This window comes from Cannabis sativa, chromosome 7, assembly GCF_029168945.1.
Source record: "Cannabis sativa cultivar Pink pepper isolate KNU-18-1 chromosome 7, ASM2916894v1, whole genome shotgun sequence".
NCBI lineage: Eukaryota > Viridiplantae > Streptophyta > Magnoliopsida > Rosales > Cannabaceae > Cannabis > Cannabis sativa.
The window spans coordinates 55868372-55884357 of NC_083607.1; the positions used below are offsets into that span (position 1 = coordinate 55868372).

Consider the following 15986-nt stretch of genomic DNA (forward strand, 5'->3'; position numbering starts at 1 on the left):
GTGCCATCATAGATTGTAAGTAGAAACAACACCATGATACCACCCACAGTGGAAAACTTTATTGTCAAAACAAAAACAAACAAAATAACACGAAAACAAATACAACAAACCAAAACAACACAAGAAGCAATCAATAGCAAAATTCTGATATGGGAAGGGATTAAGGTGGCGTTTGGTTGGAGGTAATGAAATGGAATGGAAAGAAAACAATTTTTATTCCATTCCTTTATTTGGTTGCATTTTAAAGTATTGGAATAGCATTCCAATAGAATATTCTTTCCACCATCTTGGTGGAATGGCTATTCCATTTTAAAAAGAAATGAATGACCATTCCAATGTAACAAGAAAAAAAATTTAATAATTTTTTTATCAATTTTTTGTATGCATTTTAAATTTTATTCCATTCCATTCCTATTCCTATTCCCATTCTCATTCACATTCATATATTTTCATTCCTCCCAACCAAACGCTTCCAAATGTTAAGGTTTTTATTCAGACTTTGTTGTATTAGATCATATTGCAAAAGTTACTAATTAGACTTTTAATTTTGTTAAATGATAAAATAAATTCTGTATTTTTTAAAATTGTACAAATAGGACCCTGAACTGATTTTTTACTAAAATAAAACTTAATAATAATTTGATCTAGAGATGTTATAACAAAACTGATTACATTTTCTGTATCTGTTAAAAATTATCTTAAAGTTGATTATATTAAAAAATAAATTATTGAAAATTGAGCTCAAAGTCTTATTTTTATCTTTTTAAAAAAATATAAAATGCATTTTGTCATTTAACAAAACAGAAAGTCCAATTATTAACTTTTGCAAAACACATAATCCAAAATGCTATTTATCCTATATATAACCATAATTTTCAGTTAAGAAATTGAAATTTTATGGAAAATTTGTTTTCAATGTTTCATATACCAACTAGCTGCGTGCTATAATGGAGATGAACAAGTCTGACAATAACTAAGTTTTCTGGAACTCTCTAGGGGGACCTTCCCTGTGCGTCTGGTTTCCATCCTGTTTCTTCGATCGGGTTTCAATCCTGTTTTCTCATCCACTGTTAATCTTTTAGTTTTTCTTCAGGTTTTAAAGTCGTTTTCTGTCTTTAAGGGATCTTTCCCTGTCGTTGGTAGTTGTTTCGTTCTCTCTTTGTCGTTTTCCCCCTGATTATGCATTTAATGCTTCTGCACTATATCTATCTGATATTAATGATTTAGATTTTGCAGAGCATTTTCGATTTTGTTTTGTTTGTCCTACTGCATTTTCTTTGGCTATTTATCTGATTTTACTATTCCTCCATTTATGGCTGCCGTCGTTTTGGGTTCCTCTAGGGAGGGGGCGATGATTATTCCTATAGCCTATGGGATATGCAGAGATTTGTTGCAGGGACGGATACAGCATCTTCACGTTGACTTCTCCAACAAGCTTTTCGTCTCCAGGTACATATCTATTTTTAGCTATTTAAGGATTTGGATTCTTAGAAGGTCGTTACTCCTTTTCCTTAACTCTGCTTGTTTAGTCCCTTGCCATACTCCCTCTCTGTCTGCACTATATTTTATGGATTCCCTTGCTCTCAATATGTCCCAAATTCTTAATCTTACTGAGAAAGAAGCTGTGGTCCATGATCTTACTGATGATGATGGAGGGGATAACCAGCCCAGGAAATCCTTTTGTCTTGTCTTTAGAGTCCTTACCTCCCGTTCCATTAAACCTGACTGGTTCGAGGATGCCATGAAAAATGCATGGATCACTCGTGCACCCCTTACTTTCTCTGACTATGGGTCTGGGATGTTCATGGTGGAATTCGCTTGTGAAGGTGACATGCGTAGGGTCCTTGAAGGCCAACCATGGCATTTCGATCATAGTCTAGTCACTTGTGCCAACCCCCAGGGACTTGACACTCTGTTGCCCAATCAACTTCGTTATTCCCCTTTCTGGATCCAAGTACACTCCATACCATTTGGTATGAAATCTCTCAAGCTTGCCAAAATGATTGGTGATGAAGTTGGTGACTTTCTGGAGGTTGACAAGTCCACTATTCTTCAGGTCTCAGGCTTTTTCCTTCGTGTCCGTGTTCTGATAGATGTCTCTAAGCCGATTACCAGGGGTATCATGATTGACTTTAAGAACATCCACCGTGAAAAATGGCTTAACTTTAAATATGAAAATCTTCCCAATATTTGCTTCCATTGTGGCATGTTTGATCACACTTTGACTAAATGCATGACCTATCTTCAAAAATGTGATAACCATGCTTACCCCCCTCCTTTGCCTTACAAAATTCCTCTTAAAGCTCCTGCCAAAACCAACTTCAAAAGAAACCCGTTTGACCTGACCAACTCTATTCCTTATGATGAGCTTAACCTTCCTCACTATAATGTTGACCAAACCCTTGCTGCTGCAGTCAATCAGTTCCTGTCAACTGAAGATGTTGGAGCTGGCTCCTCTGTTTCTACTCCCTTCAGCTGTACCATTGAAAGGGGTTCTGTTGGCCCTGGTTCTAATCCTCCCACTCCCTTTGAAGGACAACCTCTCTCCCATTCTGTTCTTAATACCTCTGTAACTGGGAGTGAAGCTCCTTCTCGTGCTTTCTGTGATATGCCAACCCCCACTATGTCCTCTGTAGCCATTATTGCCCATGAAGAAGCCCTGCATACTGCTCCTTATGTGGATCATGTCTCTCGGCTGTCTGAGAAAGCTCAAGGCAAAGCGATTGCTGGTGCTAAAAGGGCTGCTTTCTCTCCACAGACTGTTGTTGTAGGCGATTCCCTTAGGAACATCCTGAAGCGTGCCAGAGCTGGGCCTACCATTGCTGAAGTTTCATCTGCTATCAACTCCACTTTTGAACAGGCGGGTGTTGCTGAGCAACCCCGCCCAGAAAAATGAGTTTGATGTGCTGGAATGCCCGAGGATTGGGGAGTCCTCGTGCATTCCGAAACCTCTTCCTGTGTATCAGGAAAAATAGGCCCAATCTTCTCTTTGTCATGGAGTCCAAGCTTGCTGCTGGCTGTGGGGAACGTTTTAGATTAAGGCTTTCTTTTGATTCTGTTTTTGAAGTCCCTAGAAATGGTTTAAGAGGTGGTCTTTTGTTATTTTGGAACTCTGCATTTGATGTAAATATTTTGAATTACTCCTCTAACCATATTGACTGTATTATACACTTTCAGGATAATATAACTATGCATCTTTCTTGTTTTTATGGCTCTCCTTATTCTGTTGAAAAAATTCATTCTTGGACCTTACTCAATAGATTGTATGATAATGCTCCTTCTTTACCCTGGTTTGTTTTTGGTGATTTTAATGACTATCTATCTCTTAATGATCGTTCGAGTTGTACCCCTCCCCCCCCCATCTGCTATGATGCACTTTCAAAATTTTATCCAAAAGTTTTCCTTTTCCCCTTTGCATCCGGTTGGGAATGTGTATACTTGGAAGCATGGCTCTTTGTTTGAGCGGTTGGATTGGTGTATAGCAAACAATAATTGGCATTCCCTTTTCCCTAGAGCAACCCTTCACCATCTTGGGTTTTATGGGTCTGATCATAGAGTGCTTAAGGTTGTTCTTCAAGATGAGAGCATGCAGGGTTCGATTGTTAAAACCTTCATGTTTGAAAACCACTGGCTCATGGAAAACTCCTTTTTTGATACTGTTAAATCGGCTTGGACTAACTCTAACCTCCCTTCTTATAATAACAAACTTGATCATTTTCTTTTGAAGCAAGGTTCTTGTGTCCAAGCTATCCAAAATTGGAATTCATCTTCTACGAGTCTATCCAAACGAATCAATACTCTTGAGAAGTCCATTAACACCCTTACTTCGAATCTCCCTCTGTCCCAGGACCAGCTCAATCATGTCCACTCTCTTCAATCCCAGTTGGATAGCCTTCTCTTAAAACAAGAAGTCTTCTGGAAGCAAAGATCCAAGGTCCATTGGCTTCAAGCTGGTGACCGAAACACTAAATATTTTCATAAAACTGCTTCCATTCGTAAAAGAGGGAATTTCATTCGTAGTCTAAAATGTGAAAATGGTCAGAAAGTCTCCACATTTCCTGAGATTTCTCAGGAAATTCTTACCTATTTTTCTACTCTTTTCACATCCCAATCTTCTAATCAAGCCGCCATCTCTACTATTCTTTCTGCCATTAACACTTCTTTGGCTCCCGACCAAATCAGTTTCCTTAATAGCCCCTTTACTGAGAATGAAGTTCATCAAGCCTTATTTCAGCTTTCGGGGGACAAAGCCCCTGGTTTAGATGGTCTTAACCCCTCTTTTTACCAAAAGAATTGGCACGTCATTGGCCATGATCTTTCACTTGCCATTCTTGACATCCTCAATGGTAATACTGCGCTCTCACCTATTAATAACACTCTCACGGTTCTCATCCCTAAAAAATCTCATGCCACAACTCTCAAAGATTATAGACCGATTAGCCTATGTTCCACCCTCTATAAAATAGTTGCTAAAACTATTGCTAATCGTCTTAAACTGGTCATTGGCAGTATTATTTCTCCTAATCAAGGGGCCTTTATTTCTGATCGTATCATATTTGATAATATCCTTATTGCTCAAGAAGTTGTCCATGCAATCAATCATAGGAAGCAGGGTAAATTGGGCTGGGTTGGTCTCAAATTGGACATGGAAAAAGCCTTTGACCGTGTAGAGTGGGACTTTTTGATTGCCATTCTCCAACACTTCCAGTTTCCTCCCAAGTTTATTAACCTCATATACCAATGTGTGTCCACTGTCTCTATTCGGTTCAAGGTCAATGGTTCTATCACCAATGCTATCTACCCTTCTAGAGGCATTAGGCAAGGGGATCCCCTTTCCCCGTATTTGTTTTTGCTTTGCTCTGAAGGCCTCTCTGCTGCTCTTAAATATCAAGAAAGAGTTGGTCTTCTCAGAGGCATTTCTATCTCTAGACATGCCCCTCAAATCTCTCACTTGTTATTTGCTGATGACACTCTTCTATTTACTACTGCTACGGTTTCCTCTTGTCATGCTATTAAGGAAGCTCTTGCTGTGTATCATCTTGCCTCGGGCCAAACTGTTAATTTTAGTAAGTCTTCCATGCTCTTTTCCCCAAACACCCCTACTTCCATTTCAGACTACTTTTTCCAACATCTAGGCATGACCCCTAAGCCGTTCATTAGTAAATACTTAGGTGTCCCTCAATGCTTTGGCAGATCGAAAAAAGATAGCTTTGACTTCATTCTTCATCGTGTAAGTAGTCACCTTAATGTTTGGAACAGCAAACTCTTTTCAAAAGCAGGAAAGGAGGTTCTTTTAAAAGCAGTCATCCAAGCCATACCCTCTTATGCTATGTCATGTTTCAGACTCCCTGTCTCCATTTGTCATAAAATTGAAAAACTAATGGCCCAATTTTGGTGGGGCTCTATGGGGAAGGGTTCTAAAATTCATTGGAAGTCATGGAATCATCTTTGTGTTTCCAAGTTCTTTGGTGGGTTGGGTTTTAGATCACTTGTTCATCACAATCAAGCCATGCTTGCTAAGCAAGCCTGGCACATTTATTCTAATCCTAACTCCTTACTGTTTGTTGTGCTGAAAGCTAAGTATTTCCATCATAGTACCTTCCTTGATGCTGATCTTGGTCACACCCCCTCCTTTACCTGGCGTAGTGTTCTCTGGGGAAGGGATCTCCTTAAGAAGGGTTTACTCTGGAAAGTGGGTAATGGGGAAACTATACGTACTGTTGAGGACTTTTGGGTGCCTGAGGTGAGGAAAATTCAGTATAAAGCTGGTTGCTCCCCTCCATCGGATAAAGTCAGTTTTTTCCTTCATCCTGAGGGATATTGGAATCGTGAAGCCCTCAACACATATTTTGACCCTCCTACTGTCTCTTCAATCTTGCATGTTCCCATAGGTGGCTGTGATAAGGAGGACTTTTTGATCTGGAACAACCATCCCTCGGGTATTCTCTCTGTCAAATCTGCATATCACATTGCCAATGCAGGCTCCCTCCCTCCTTCATCTTCAAACTCCTCCCTCTCAAAGAAATGGTGGACTACTCTTTGGTCTTTGAACATCCCGCCTAAAGTTAAAACTTTTATCTGGAGGGTGTACCACCATATACTCCCTGTCTCTCTCAATCTCTTTTTGAAGAAATCTCTTCCTAGTCCGAGTTGCTCTAGCTGCAACTGCCCTACTGAAACTGTAAGTCACGCCCTGCTAGATTGTTCCAGTGCTGCTAAATCTTGGAAACTATCACCTTTTCGATCCTTCTTTCTTTCCAATCGTCACCAAGATATCAAATGGTTTTTGGTCACTGCTTTCACTGATCTACCCAAAAAGGACCTTATGCACTTCTTGGGACTCCTCTGGGCTATTTGGCACAATAGGAACAGGAAATTATTTGCTGATTTTTTTATGCTTCCTAATGATGTTGTTTCCTGGGCTAGTGCTTTTATCACAGATTTTCAGGATGCTCAATTAAAAAAACAGTCTGCTTTAGCTCTGCAGCCCTCTTCTCCACATCAATATAGCAGTAGCAGACTTTCCCAGGGCTTCTATCGACTCAATACTGATGCAGCAAAGGATGTGCAATCGGGTAAGTTAGGCTTTGGAGCAGTTATCAGGGATTGGAAAAATAGAATTGTAGCAGGTCTCTCTACTCCAGTTCCTGGCAATGTCAACCCTTTAATGGCTGAAGCCTTATCACTTCGATCAAGTCTTCTCTGGTGCTATAACATTAAAATCCCATTGGCGGTTATAGAGACAGATTCGAAAGTTTTAGTGGAGAAAATTCGAAATGAAAAGTCAGACCTCTCTGCTCTCTCGGATGTTATCCAGGACATTAGACTCTCTTTGTCTTACTTCCCTACAGCTTCCATTAGATACATTGCTCGAAGTTTTAATCGGAATGCTCACTGCTTGGCAAGGAAGGCTTTAGGGCTAGACAGGGAGAAATGCTGGAATGGTTCTGTTCCAGTTCTGTAACTTCTTTCTTTGGAGTTACCTCGTCAAAAAAAAAAAACTAGCTGCGTGCTTAGCTCAAACTCCAAATTTAATAAAAACAAATATATTCATAGTAGCAACGAAGCAGCACAATTTATGATAATATACAATATTTTGCTGAAATATATACTTGTTATTGCCAATGGACTTTTTATTTCAGTGCAGAACACTAACAAATAATAAGAATACTAATAATGGTAATTTTAGATAAATAAAACGAAATTCATATTTTTTACCAATCCAAACCCAAGTTTCTTGAATTGAAAAGCTTCTCGATGTACAGAATAACATGGTCAGACGCTATAATGTAGCTTTGCATTTTAATCTTTGCAGAGGCATCTGAAAAAAAAAACAATCAAAAGACATTGTGTTAATAATATAGTCGATAGTAAAACCCCCTTATAAAATTATCATCTTACTCAAGTTTTTCGCGAATTGTTATTTTTAACACATTCCTCCAAGTACCAAAAAGAATGAGCTTCACTAGATTTATGTTCTATCAGTATTATTAGTCCAACTCAACCTAACAACGATCCAATGCCTTTCAAAAAAAAGCCTACGATCCGAAAAGAAAAACTTAACTGCCCAATCTCACAATCATATAAACTAACGGTCCATCCCCAGTTCCCCACTTAACCCAATCATATAATTTCTTTTAAATCAACCAGATTCATTCCAGATTATGCTACCCATGTCAAATTCAAAGTTACAAAATCATAGAATGCCAAGTACCTGAACATATTTATGTAATGATATAAGTATAAATTGTTTCAAGAGAATCAAAACTTACTATCTTCGTTAAGTTTCTTCATCAGTTGCTCTCTAGTAGGTAGGCAATACATCCCAGCAGCAACAGCTTGTCTTATAGCCCAACCGTGGTGGGGAGCAAATACTTTTGCATACGCCTTGGAAGCAGGATCCTTAAGAGAATTGCTTCTGCCACATGAAGATCAGTAGCAATTACTTTATGCATAATAAGCATCAAAAAGCAACAAATAACTGGAGCCCCACTGCACGCCAATATTATATGTGTGTGCAGATAACTTTATAGGGTACAGCATTTGGCAAATAGTTTGTGAAAGGATATACATATAATATAGAGCTTTTGATCAGTGGAATAAACTAAGGCATAGACATGTAATCTTAGTCTATAAGTAGAGAATTCGTGAGCTAATTTAGTTTTATGAGATCTTCATTCATAAAGCACCTCATTCAGTTTCAATGATAGCACGTACTTTAGCTGTTTAGCAAATGTAGAAACAATAGAAATGATGAAAAGTATATCAGAAATCGTTGAATTTGTTCATAATAAGTTTGTCACTGACATTAAAATCACAATTTCACTTACTACTTTCAGAACACGAAAAACCTTAGTTTCTGCAACTACACTTGAAAGAAAAGTTGAGCAATGTAACATATCAACTTTATGAAGAGTTGTATAACATATCAACACAATACACAAATCCAAGTTCATTGCTTGATTCTTATGCCTCCAGAATTATTTTCTAAGGTGCTAAGATTCTGTCAAAGTGTCTGAATCAGACATTATTCCAAACATCAATAGTGCGAGTTATCTTCTTAATTCAGCTAAACAATTTAATGTGTACTTTCTCTGAATTCCATCAAATTCTAGTCGTTTCTAAATAACTGAAAGTTTTCATCTCAATAAACTAAAACCACCTTGAAAATCCACATTCAAGATTACAGAGAACTACTTAAAGGAAGTTGCCCATTCCTCAAAAGACTTTGAAGTATTCATTGAATTTTATTTTTATCAAATCATCATAATATTGACACTAAAGGTTGCACAAAGTGTTTTCTAATTTAGGTATAAATTGGTGTTCTTGGTTGTAATTTAAAGAGACGATTCCCACTCATCTGCTACTAATCTTCTTGAAACTTTCAGAATTTGTTATAATGTTTTTCTTTTCTCCTGGACATATTTATCTTCAATATCCAACCCAAATTAGCGAAGCAAACAATGCCCTTGTAATTGGTTTAAATGCCTTCAACTCCAAAAATAGAAACACTCTCTTTTAACTCTAACAAAAATTATAACTGGAGTGGGAACAAGGGAGCTTTCCTATAGTTAGTTATATGGGATAAACATTTCAAGGCCTACCGCCTTCAACCAAATCTAAAATCACTCTAGGCAACATAACAAAACTATATGAAAGCTACACTAGTAATCTAAGCTATGGAAGTGTGAATATGGCACCAAATCACCTGAATTCTTCAAGGAGTTGTTAACATTGACAATGTACATAGCACATCACTACTTTAGATCTAGTCTCTATTTAAGATGTTAGTTTGCAAAGAAACCTAAATAAACGCATTGTATTGCTTGTTCTAACCCTAACAAAACCGGCCAATTTTTTCTACACCAGAAGAACGCTTTAAATTTTAAGTCGGTAGAGCATAAAAGTGAGAAATTCATACTCTGAAGCAAGAATTTGCTCGAAAAGTTCCTTGACCATTTGGAGACCCCGCTTGATTCTCAACAAATTCCTGGTATGACTACCGGCATTCCTAACGCACTTCGCTTCAATATCGCCATCGATCAAAGCCTGTAAAGTCACGTTCGACTTCGACGCTGTCGCGAGATCATTCACCTGATTATAAAAACTACTATTAATTTCGATTTCGATTTTTTTTTTTGAATCCGGAATCAGATTGAGGAATTTTATCATACCTTGTTGACGTAGTCCATCTCGGCGAACTTGAAAGCCATACCTAAGCACCCGAAGAGGGGCGAGACAAAAGAGCAGGCTCGAGAGAATGGCGCTACCTCCACATCCGCTGCTCCGGAATTCAACGTAGCGGCGAGATCATTGAACGCCTCTTCTATTTTGCTGAGCTGCTTTTCTTCCGCCATTGATGAACCAGAGAAGCTTGCTATCCCTTTTCTCTGTTTATTTATATATGTCTCTATCAATTATGAACAGTCAGTTTCTCTAGAATCGTATTATTTTTATTCCTTTCTTAACGCGGTAATTGAAACTGTTTGGTTCTCGGGATATATCTACTCTCCCTGTTTAATTAGTATATCCCCGGACTACCCTAATCCGGACGTGGAGTATTTGGGGTAGTTCGCAAATTTGTGCCATAAATCTCCTAATTATTGGTTTGGAGTAGGGTCAGTCTTGAATTGAAATGGGTTATAGATAAAAAAAAAGAAAAAAATTACCGTTCATATAAAGATAAATGGTATTTTTAAAAATATTTAAAAAAATATATATATCTTTAAAAGGGAAACTTACAAAAATACTGCAATTGGGTTAACTTTTACAAAAATACTTTCATACGGAATTTTTTTCTAAAATACTGTGTTTTTATAAAACACCAGTAGAACACAAAATAGAATAACTCAAAACAACAGTAGAACAACAGTAAAAACTTAACGCAGTATACTGCAGTATAAAATTTATAAAAAAAATATAATATAAAACTAAAAAATACCGCCAAACAGTATTTTTTGTAAAAAAAATACAAAAGTTAGTATACCATATAAATTTTCATTTTTTAAAATATACTTTTTTTATTTAGGCCCCTAAAATGAGTGGGTCCTAAGCACGAGCCTAACTTGCCTAAACCTAGGGCCGGCCCTAGTTTAGGGCATAGCTTTAAACAAGGGTAAAGCTAAAACAAAAATTAAGGTAGGATATCCTTAAACTTTTAAATCTTTACCAAATAACCTTACTTAACATTACATTATTTTGATAAGAAAAATATTTGTATAAGGCCTAAAAAATTATTTAAATTTCAGCTCCAAATAACTTAGGATCGATCTTAATTTTATGCGAGATGATTGTCCCACTTAATTTATGTTTACCGAAATTTTAAGAAACCAATAATATGTAATGAAACTTAAAAAAAATTATAGACAAATAATAAAATTAGAGTTTTTATGTAGTTGGGGTGTTAACGAGCCTTAACACTAAAGTAATGAGATTCTAACCCTTTGCATGAATGGGTTTTCTTATAATTAAAATTATTTAAATTTCAGCTCCAAATAACTTAGGATCAATCTTAATTTTACTCGAGATGACTGTCTCACTTAGTTTATGTTTACTAAAATTTTAAGAAACCAATAATATGTAATAAAACTTAAGAAAAATATTATAGACAAATAATAAAATTAGAGCTTTTATGTAGTTGGGGCGTTAACGAGTCTTAGCACTCAAGTAATGAGATTTTAACTCTTTGCATGAATGGCTTTTCTTATAATAATAGTACTAGGGTTCTTACCCACTGATGGGATAAACATAAATAATATTATAACATTTGAGTTGATTTGGTGAGGTCCAACCTGTGAGCCTGTGAGGCTTTGATCTTCTGCTGACGTGGAGGCTACATCATGTTGATAGCGTTAGGGTTTATGTCATTGTTTATCGAGTTTTTCAGAAACCGAATATTTTGAGAATGTAAAGAAGATAACAATCAGCAGATAATAAACAGATAGATTTTTACATGGTTCAGACGTTAATGATTCTTAGTCTACGAGTCTATATTATTAGCCTATTTCGGCAGATGTTTTGAGATTACAAGGCATTACACTATGGAATTCTCTGTGAAAGAGAGTTTTTCTATGGATTTTAGTAGGGTGACGGTAGGTGGAAAAATTGTTATCCCCTTGCCTCAAGAAGAATGAGACTATTTATAAGCACACTCTTTACCTACCTAGGGTTTCGTACCCCATACGCCACCAAGATTAGTACTGCGAGAGAACGATCTGACCTTCGGTTGGTTGGAACTTTCTTCATCATGTGGTGTACAGCTTGCAGAGAGTTTTGTATGAGCCTGGACACATGTCGCACAAAGGTCTCTCATTTGTAAAATAGTCTCTAACTAGGCTGTTTGGACAAAAAGTATACTAGAGGGTGCGTACGCGCACTACCATGCTCTGGTACTTGTTTGTTCTCTTCAAAACCCTTACTGCCCTCCGGGTTCTTTACCGAAGGAAGTTATTCCTGGGGGGCATCGCCTACCCTTCCCATCCAGGTCCGGGAGCCATCCTTCTTGGTTGCCTTGGGTGATTTATGTAATGGTCTTATCCTTCCTTTTGATTATGCCATGTGTCTGATAAATGAAAACTTGGATAACATTTACCCCCAAGACTTTCAGGACGAGATCACAGAAGCTTACTATTGTCTCTTACATTGACCGTTGATACGTGATGCAGGTTTAGATCGTGGACACACCCTCAGGTGCGTTGTAATCTACCGAGGGCATTTGTGACATTTGCTTCCTCCTGTGTGGTAACCACGCAACTTGTTAAGATTTGGCTCTTCCTCCTTTTCTTGTGTGGCAAGGCGTGTTTAGCAAGAAAGGTGGAGTATCACTGGCGATTGAGTGACGTGGAGAAAGGAACCTTTACATTTTTGTGGGGCCCAGGTCAATCACATGAGACCCCTCATCTCCTTAGTCGTTGGATTCACTGTACCCATTTCGAATTGTTGATCTCTCATAGTCCTTTCTCCTTTTTAGAATAAAAACTGTCTGTGGTGGTGTCATTTTTATTCTTTTTACTCAAAACTTCACATTTTCTCTGCAACTTCTTTTTCCCTTTTTCTGCCATCATTTGCATGCAAGAAGCATTAGAGGATCTGATCAAGCGCTTACTCATCATTCGCACGGAATTCTTCCCAGATGTTGCTCCCCTTCAGCTGAACCACCGAAGTTCTTCCTCAAGAGGGACATTTGATTTTCAGGTTGACTGTGACTGTTGCATCGACTGGCTTCGGAGCTTTCAGGCGAACTTTCTGGGTACACCAGCTATTTCTTCCAATTCGACAAGTAAGTGCACTAACCCCTGTATGAGTTTCTTGGCATTTCACATTTAGGGCAAGAAAGGTTCTTGCTTAGGTTAGTGCTAGAACTGTACTTGTGTCGTATAGCAAGATAGTGTGTGTGAAAGAGAGAGCCCATCTTCGCATCCATTCGTCGTTTAAGAGAATTTGCTTTCTCTTCCATGGATTTGAACGAAGACCCCCTCGTAAGCGCGACCATGTCTGTCAAGGGGGAACTTATTCCAACTGTCGAAAGGTTTTTCGCAGGACAGGACCAAACTGGGACCTCCATGCCAACATCTATTTGCAGATTACAAGAGAGGTGAAGGGGGTGAAATTCCTTTGCCGGTGCAGGCTCGTCCCTATTTTAATAATTACTCCGAGCAGGATAATGCGATCGAACAAGATCTTTAAAGATATTTTCCATAAATATATCCTTATTTTATAATTCAATCAAATCCCTATTTTTATGGGATTGACACACTGACAGAAATTATAGGAAACTAGTTTAGTTTCCCAATTTATTCCTATGTTTTTGGAAAACTTAATTGATGTATTTTCTTTTTCTTATAAATAGTGGAGCCATTCCATGGTTTAGGAATCCGAAAATCATATTGTAACACCCTAACTAACATAGGCGTATTACGTGATTTTAAAACATGTTGTGCAGCTCGTTGCTAATCAACGAGGTTTATGGAAAACGTGATTAATTAAAATTTTTGCTTTTTAATTAAACTTATAAAATAATATTACAAAAGACTCGGGATCCCGATTATAAAATCATTTACAAAAGTTTACTGCTCATACAAAATAAATGTCGCCTAGCGACTAGTTACAAAAATCAGCCTTGCTGTCCCAAGGATCGTACGCTCCAGGCCTAACCACCCCGACATGTACAACCTTTATAAGCTGCTCATAATCCTTTAACTGACGGGAGGCATAAGCGATAACCCGATCGGCTTGCATCAACACACACCCCAAACCCTGTTTGGATGCGTCACAATAAACTACGAACTTCTCCTTGTCTGAAGGCAAAGCTAGCACTAGAGCGGTAATCAACCTCTGCTTTAGCTCCTGAAAACTAGCTTCGCACTTGTCTGACCAAATAAATCGCTGATTCTTCTTTGTAAGCTCGGTTAGGGGCATTGAAATTTTTGAAAACCCTTCCACGAACCTACGGTAGTACCCAGCTAAACCCAAGAAGCTTCTGATCTCTGTCAGTGTCTTCGGTCTCGGCCAATCCCTGACGGATTCGATCTTTCCAGGATCCACCTTGATCCCATCTTTGCTTACAATGTGCCCTAGGAAGGACACCTGAGATAGCCAGAACTCACATTTCTTGAACTTGGCATAAAGCTTATGTTCTCGAAGCCATTGCAGTACCACCTGAAGATGTTCTTCATGCTCCTCTTCTGATTGAGAGTACACGAGGATGTCGTCGATAAACACAATCACACAGATATCGAGGAAATCCTTGAATACTCTATTCATCAAGTCCATGAATGCTGCAGGAGCATTGGTTAGTCTGAACGATATAACCAGAAATTCGTAATGTCCATACCTAGTGCGGAAAGCCGTCTTCGGAATGTCCTCCTCTCGGATTCTCAACTGATGATAACCCAAACGGAGATCAATCTTAGAAAAGACCGTCTTCCCCTGAAGCTGATCGAACAAATCATCGATCCTAGGTAATGGATATTTATTCTTCACCGTCAGCTTGTTCAATTCCCTGTAGTCGATGCACATCCTCATAGATCCATCCTTCTTCTTGACGAATAAAACCGGGGCTCCCCAGGGTGACACACTGGGCCGAATAAACCCTATGTCAAGCAACCCTTGGAGCTGAATCTTTAATTCCTTAAGTTCAGCTGGAGCCATTCTATACGGGGCTTTGGAAACCGGTTCCACCCCTGGTGCCAAGCCTATCACACAGTCAATCTCCCGCTGAGGTGGTAACCCTAGAAGTTTTTCGGGAAAAACATCCAAAAATTCCCGAACCACCTTGATGTCCTCTGGCCGAATGGTATCTGGCCGAGTGGTGTCCACCACCACGGCCAGAAACCCTAAGCATCCGCCATGTAATAAATCTCTAGCTGACATGGCCGAAATCACCGGGATCCGGGATCCCTGAACTGAACCAACAAACACAAATGGTTCTTCACTTTCCGGTTGGAAGATCACCATCTTCCTTTTACAATTTATACTCGCCGAATATTTAGATAGGAAATCCATTCCTAAAATAATGTCGAACTCTACTAAACTCATCTCTATCAAGTCAGCACTTAACTCTCTACCATCTATCCTGATCGACATAGACCTAATCCACCTATTGGAGATAACCAATTCTCCGCCAGGTAATAGGGTTCCAAACCCTGATTCATAACTATCGTACGGTCTATCCAGTTACTAAAGATTTTGGCAGCCACACAAAACAACCTTGACCCAAGCACTCACTCGGAGGATGCCTCTTACTAATGAGACACTCCAGTAGGAATAACGGGTCCCAACACTACCCTGACGACTACCTTGATTCTGGTTCCCTCGAAACCTCTTGTTCTGCCCTGAGCCACCAGATGCAGTGGATGATTTCCTCCTCTAGTCCATGGCCGAACCACTACCTCCCCTGCTGAAACCTGACGTAGGAGGGGTAGGAGCCCCGCCACATACTGGAGTCCTAACTGATTCCACATACATCTAACTGCGCCCTCAGCTCACAGTACTTTCTCCACCATCTCAGCATAGATGATCTTATCGTCGGTAGTGATCATAAGGTCATACTCGATCTTCGCATTAAGTCCATCCAGATATTTTTCTTTCTTACTGAAATCGGTTGGCACAAATCCCGAGGCTAACCTCGCCAACCGGTTAAACTGAGTAGTATAATCGGTCACGCTCATATTCTCACGCTGGGTCAGGTGAGCGAACTCTTTCCTCTTGGCGCTTCTGACCGCCTCATTATAGTACTTGGCATTAAAGAGTTCCTGAAACCTTTCCCAGGTCATGGTGGTGACGTCGTGAATCTGAGACACCATGTCCCACCAGACCAGAGCGTCCTCTTGGAACTGGAAAGTGGCACACACCACTCTATCATTACCGGTGACACCCATGAAGTTCAAAATCTTGGTGATCACCGTCAGCCACTGTTCGGCCTTCATCACGTCTGGACCTCCCAAGAAAACCGGAGGTGCTTGCTTCTGGAACCGTTCATACAACGG

At 39.0% G+C, this 15986-nt stretch overlaps 2 protein-coding genes across 2 annotated transcripts; one reads left to right on the forward strand and one right to left on the reverse strand.

Moving 5' to 3' along the window:
• The first annotated feature begins 2892 nt into the window (after positions 1-2892).
• Positions 2893-6964, forward strand: LOC115696715 (uncharacterized). Its single transcript, XM_030623604.2, has 2 exons — positions 2893-3160; positions 3261-6964. Exons 1-2 carry the CDS (start codon positions 2893-2895, stop codon positions 6962-6964), a joined length of 3972 nt encoding a protein of 1323 aa, XP_030479464.2.
• A 66-nt stretch (positions 6965-7030) lies between these two features.
• LOC115697220 (accelerated cell death 11) lies at positions 7031-10044 on the reverse strand. Its single transcript, XM_030624144.2, has 4 exons — positions 9675-10044; positions 9422-9594; positions 7773-7918; positions 7031-7321 (listed from the first exon to the last, which is right to left on the reverse strand). The coding sequence occupies exons 1-4, from the start codon at positions 9855-9857 to the stop codon at positions 7215-7217; spliced, it is 609 nt and encodes a 202-aa protein (XP_030480004.1). The 5' UTR covers positions 9858-10044; the 3' UTR covers positions 7031-7214.
• Between the last annotated feature and the right edge of the window lie 5942 nt (positions 10045-15986).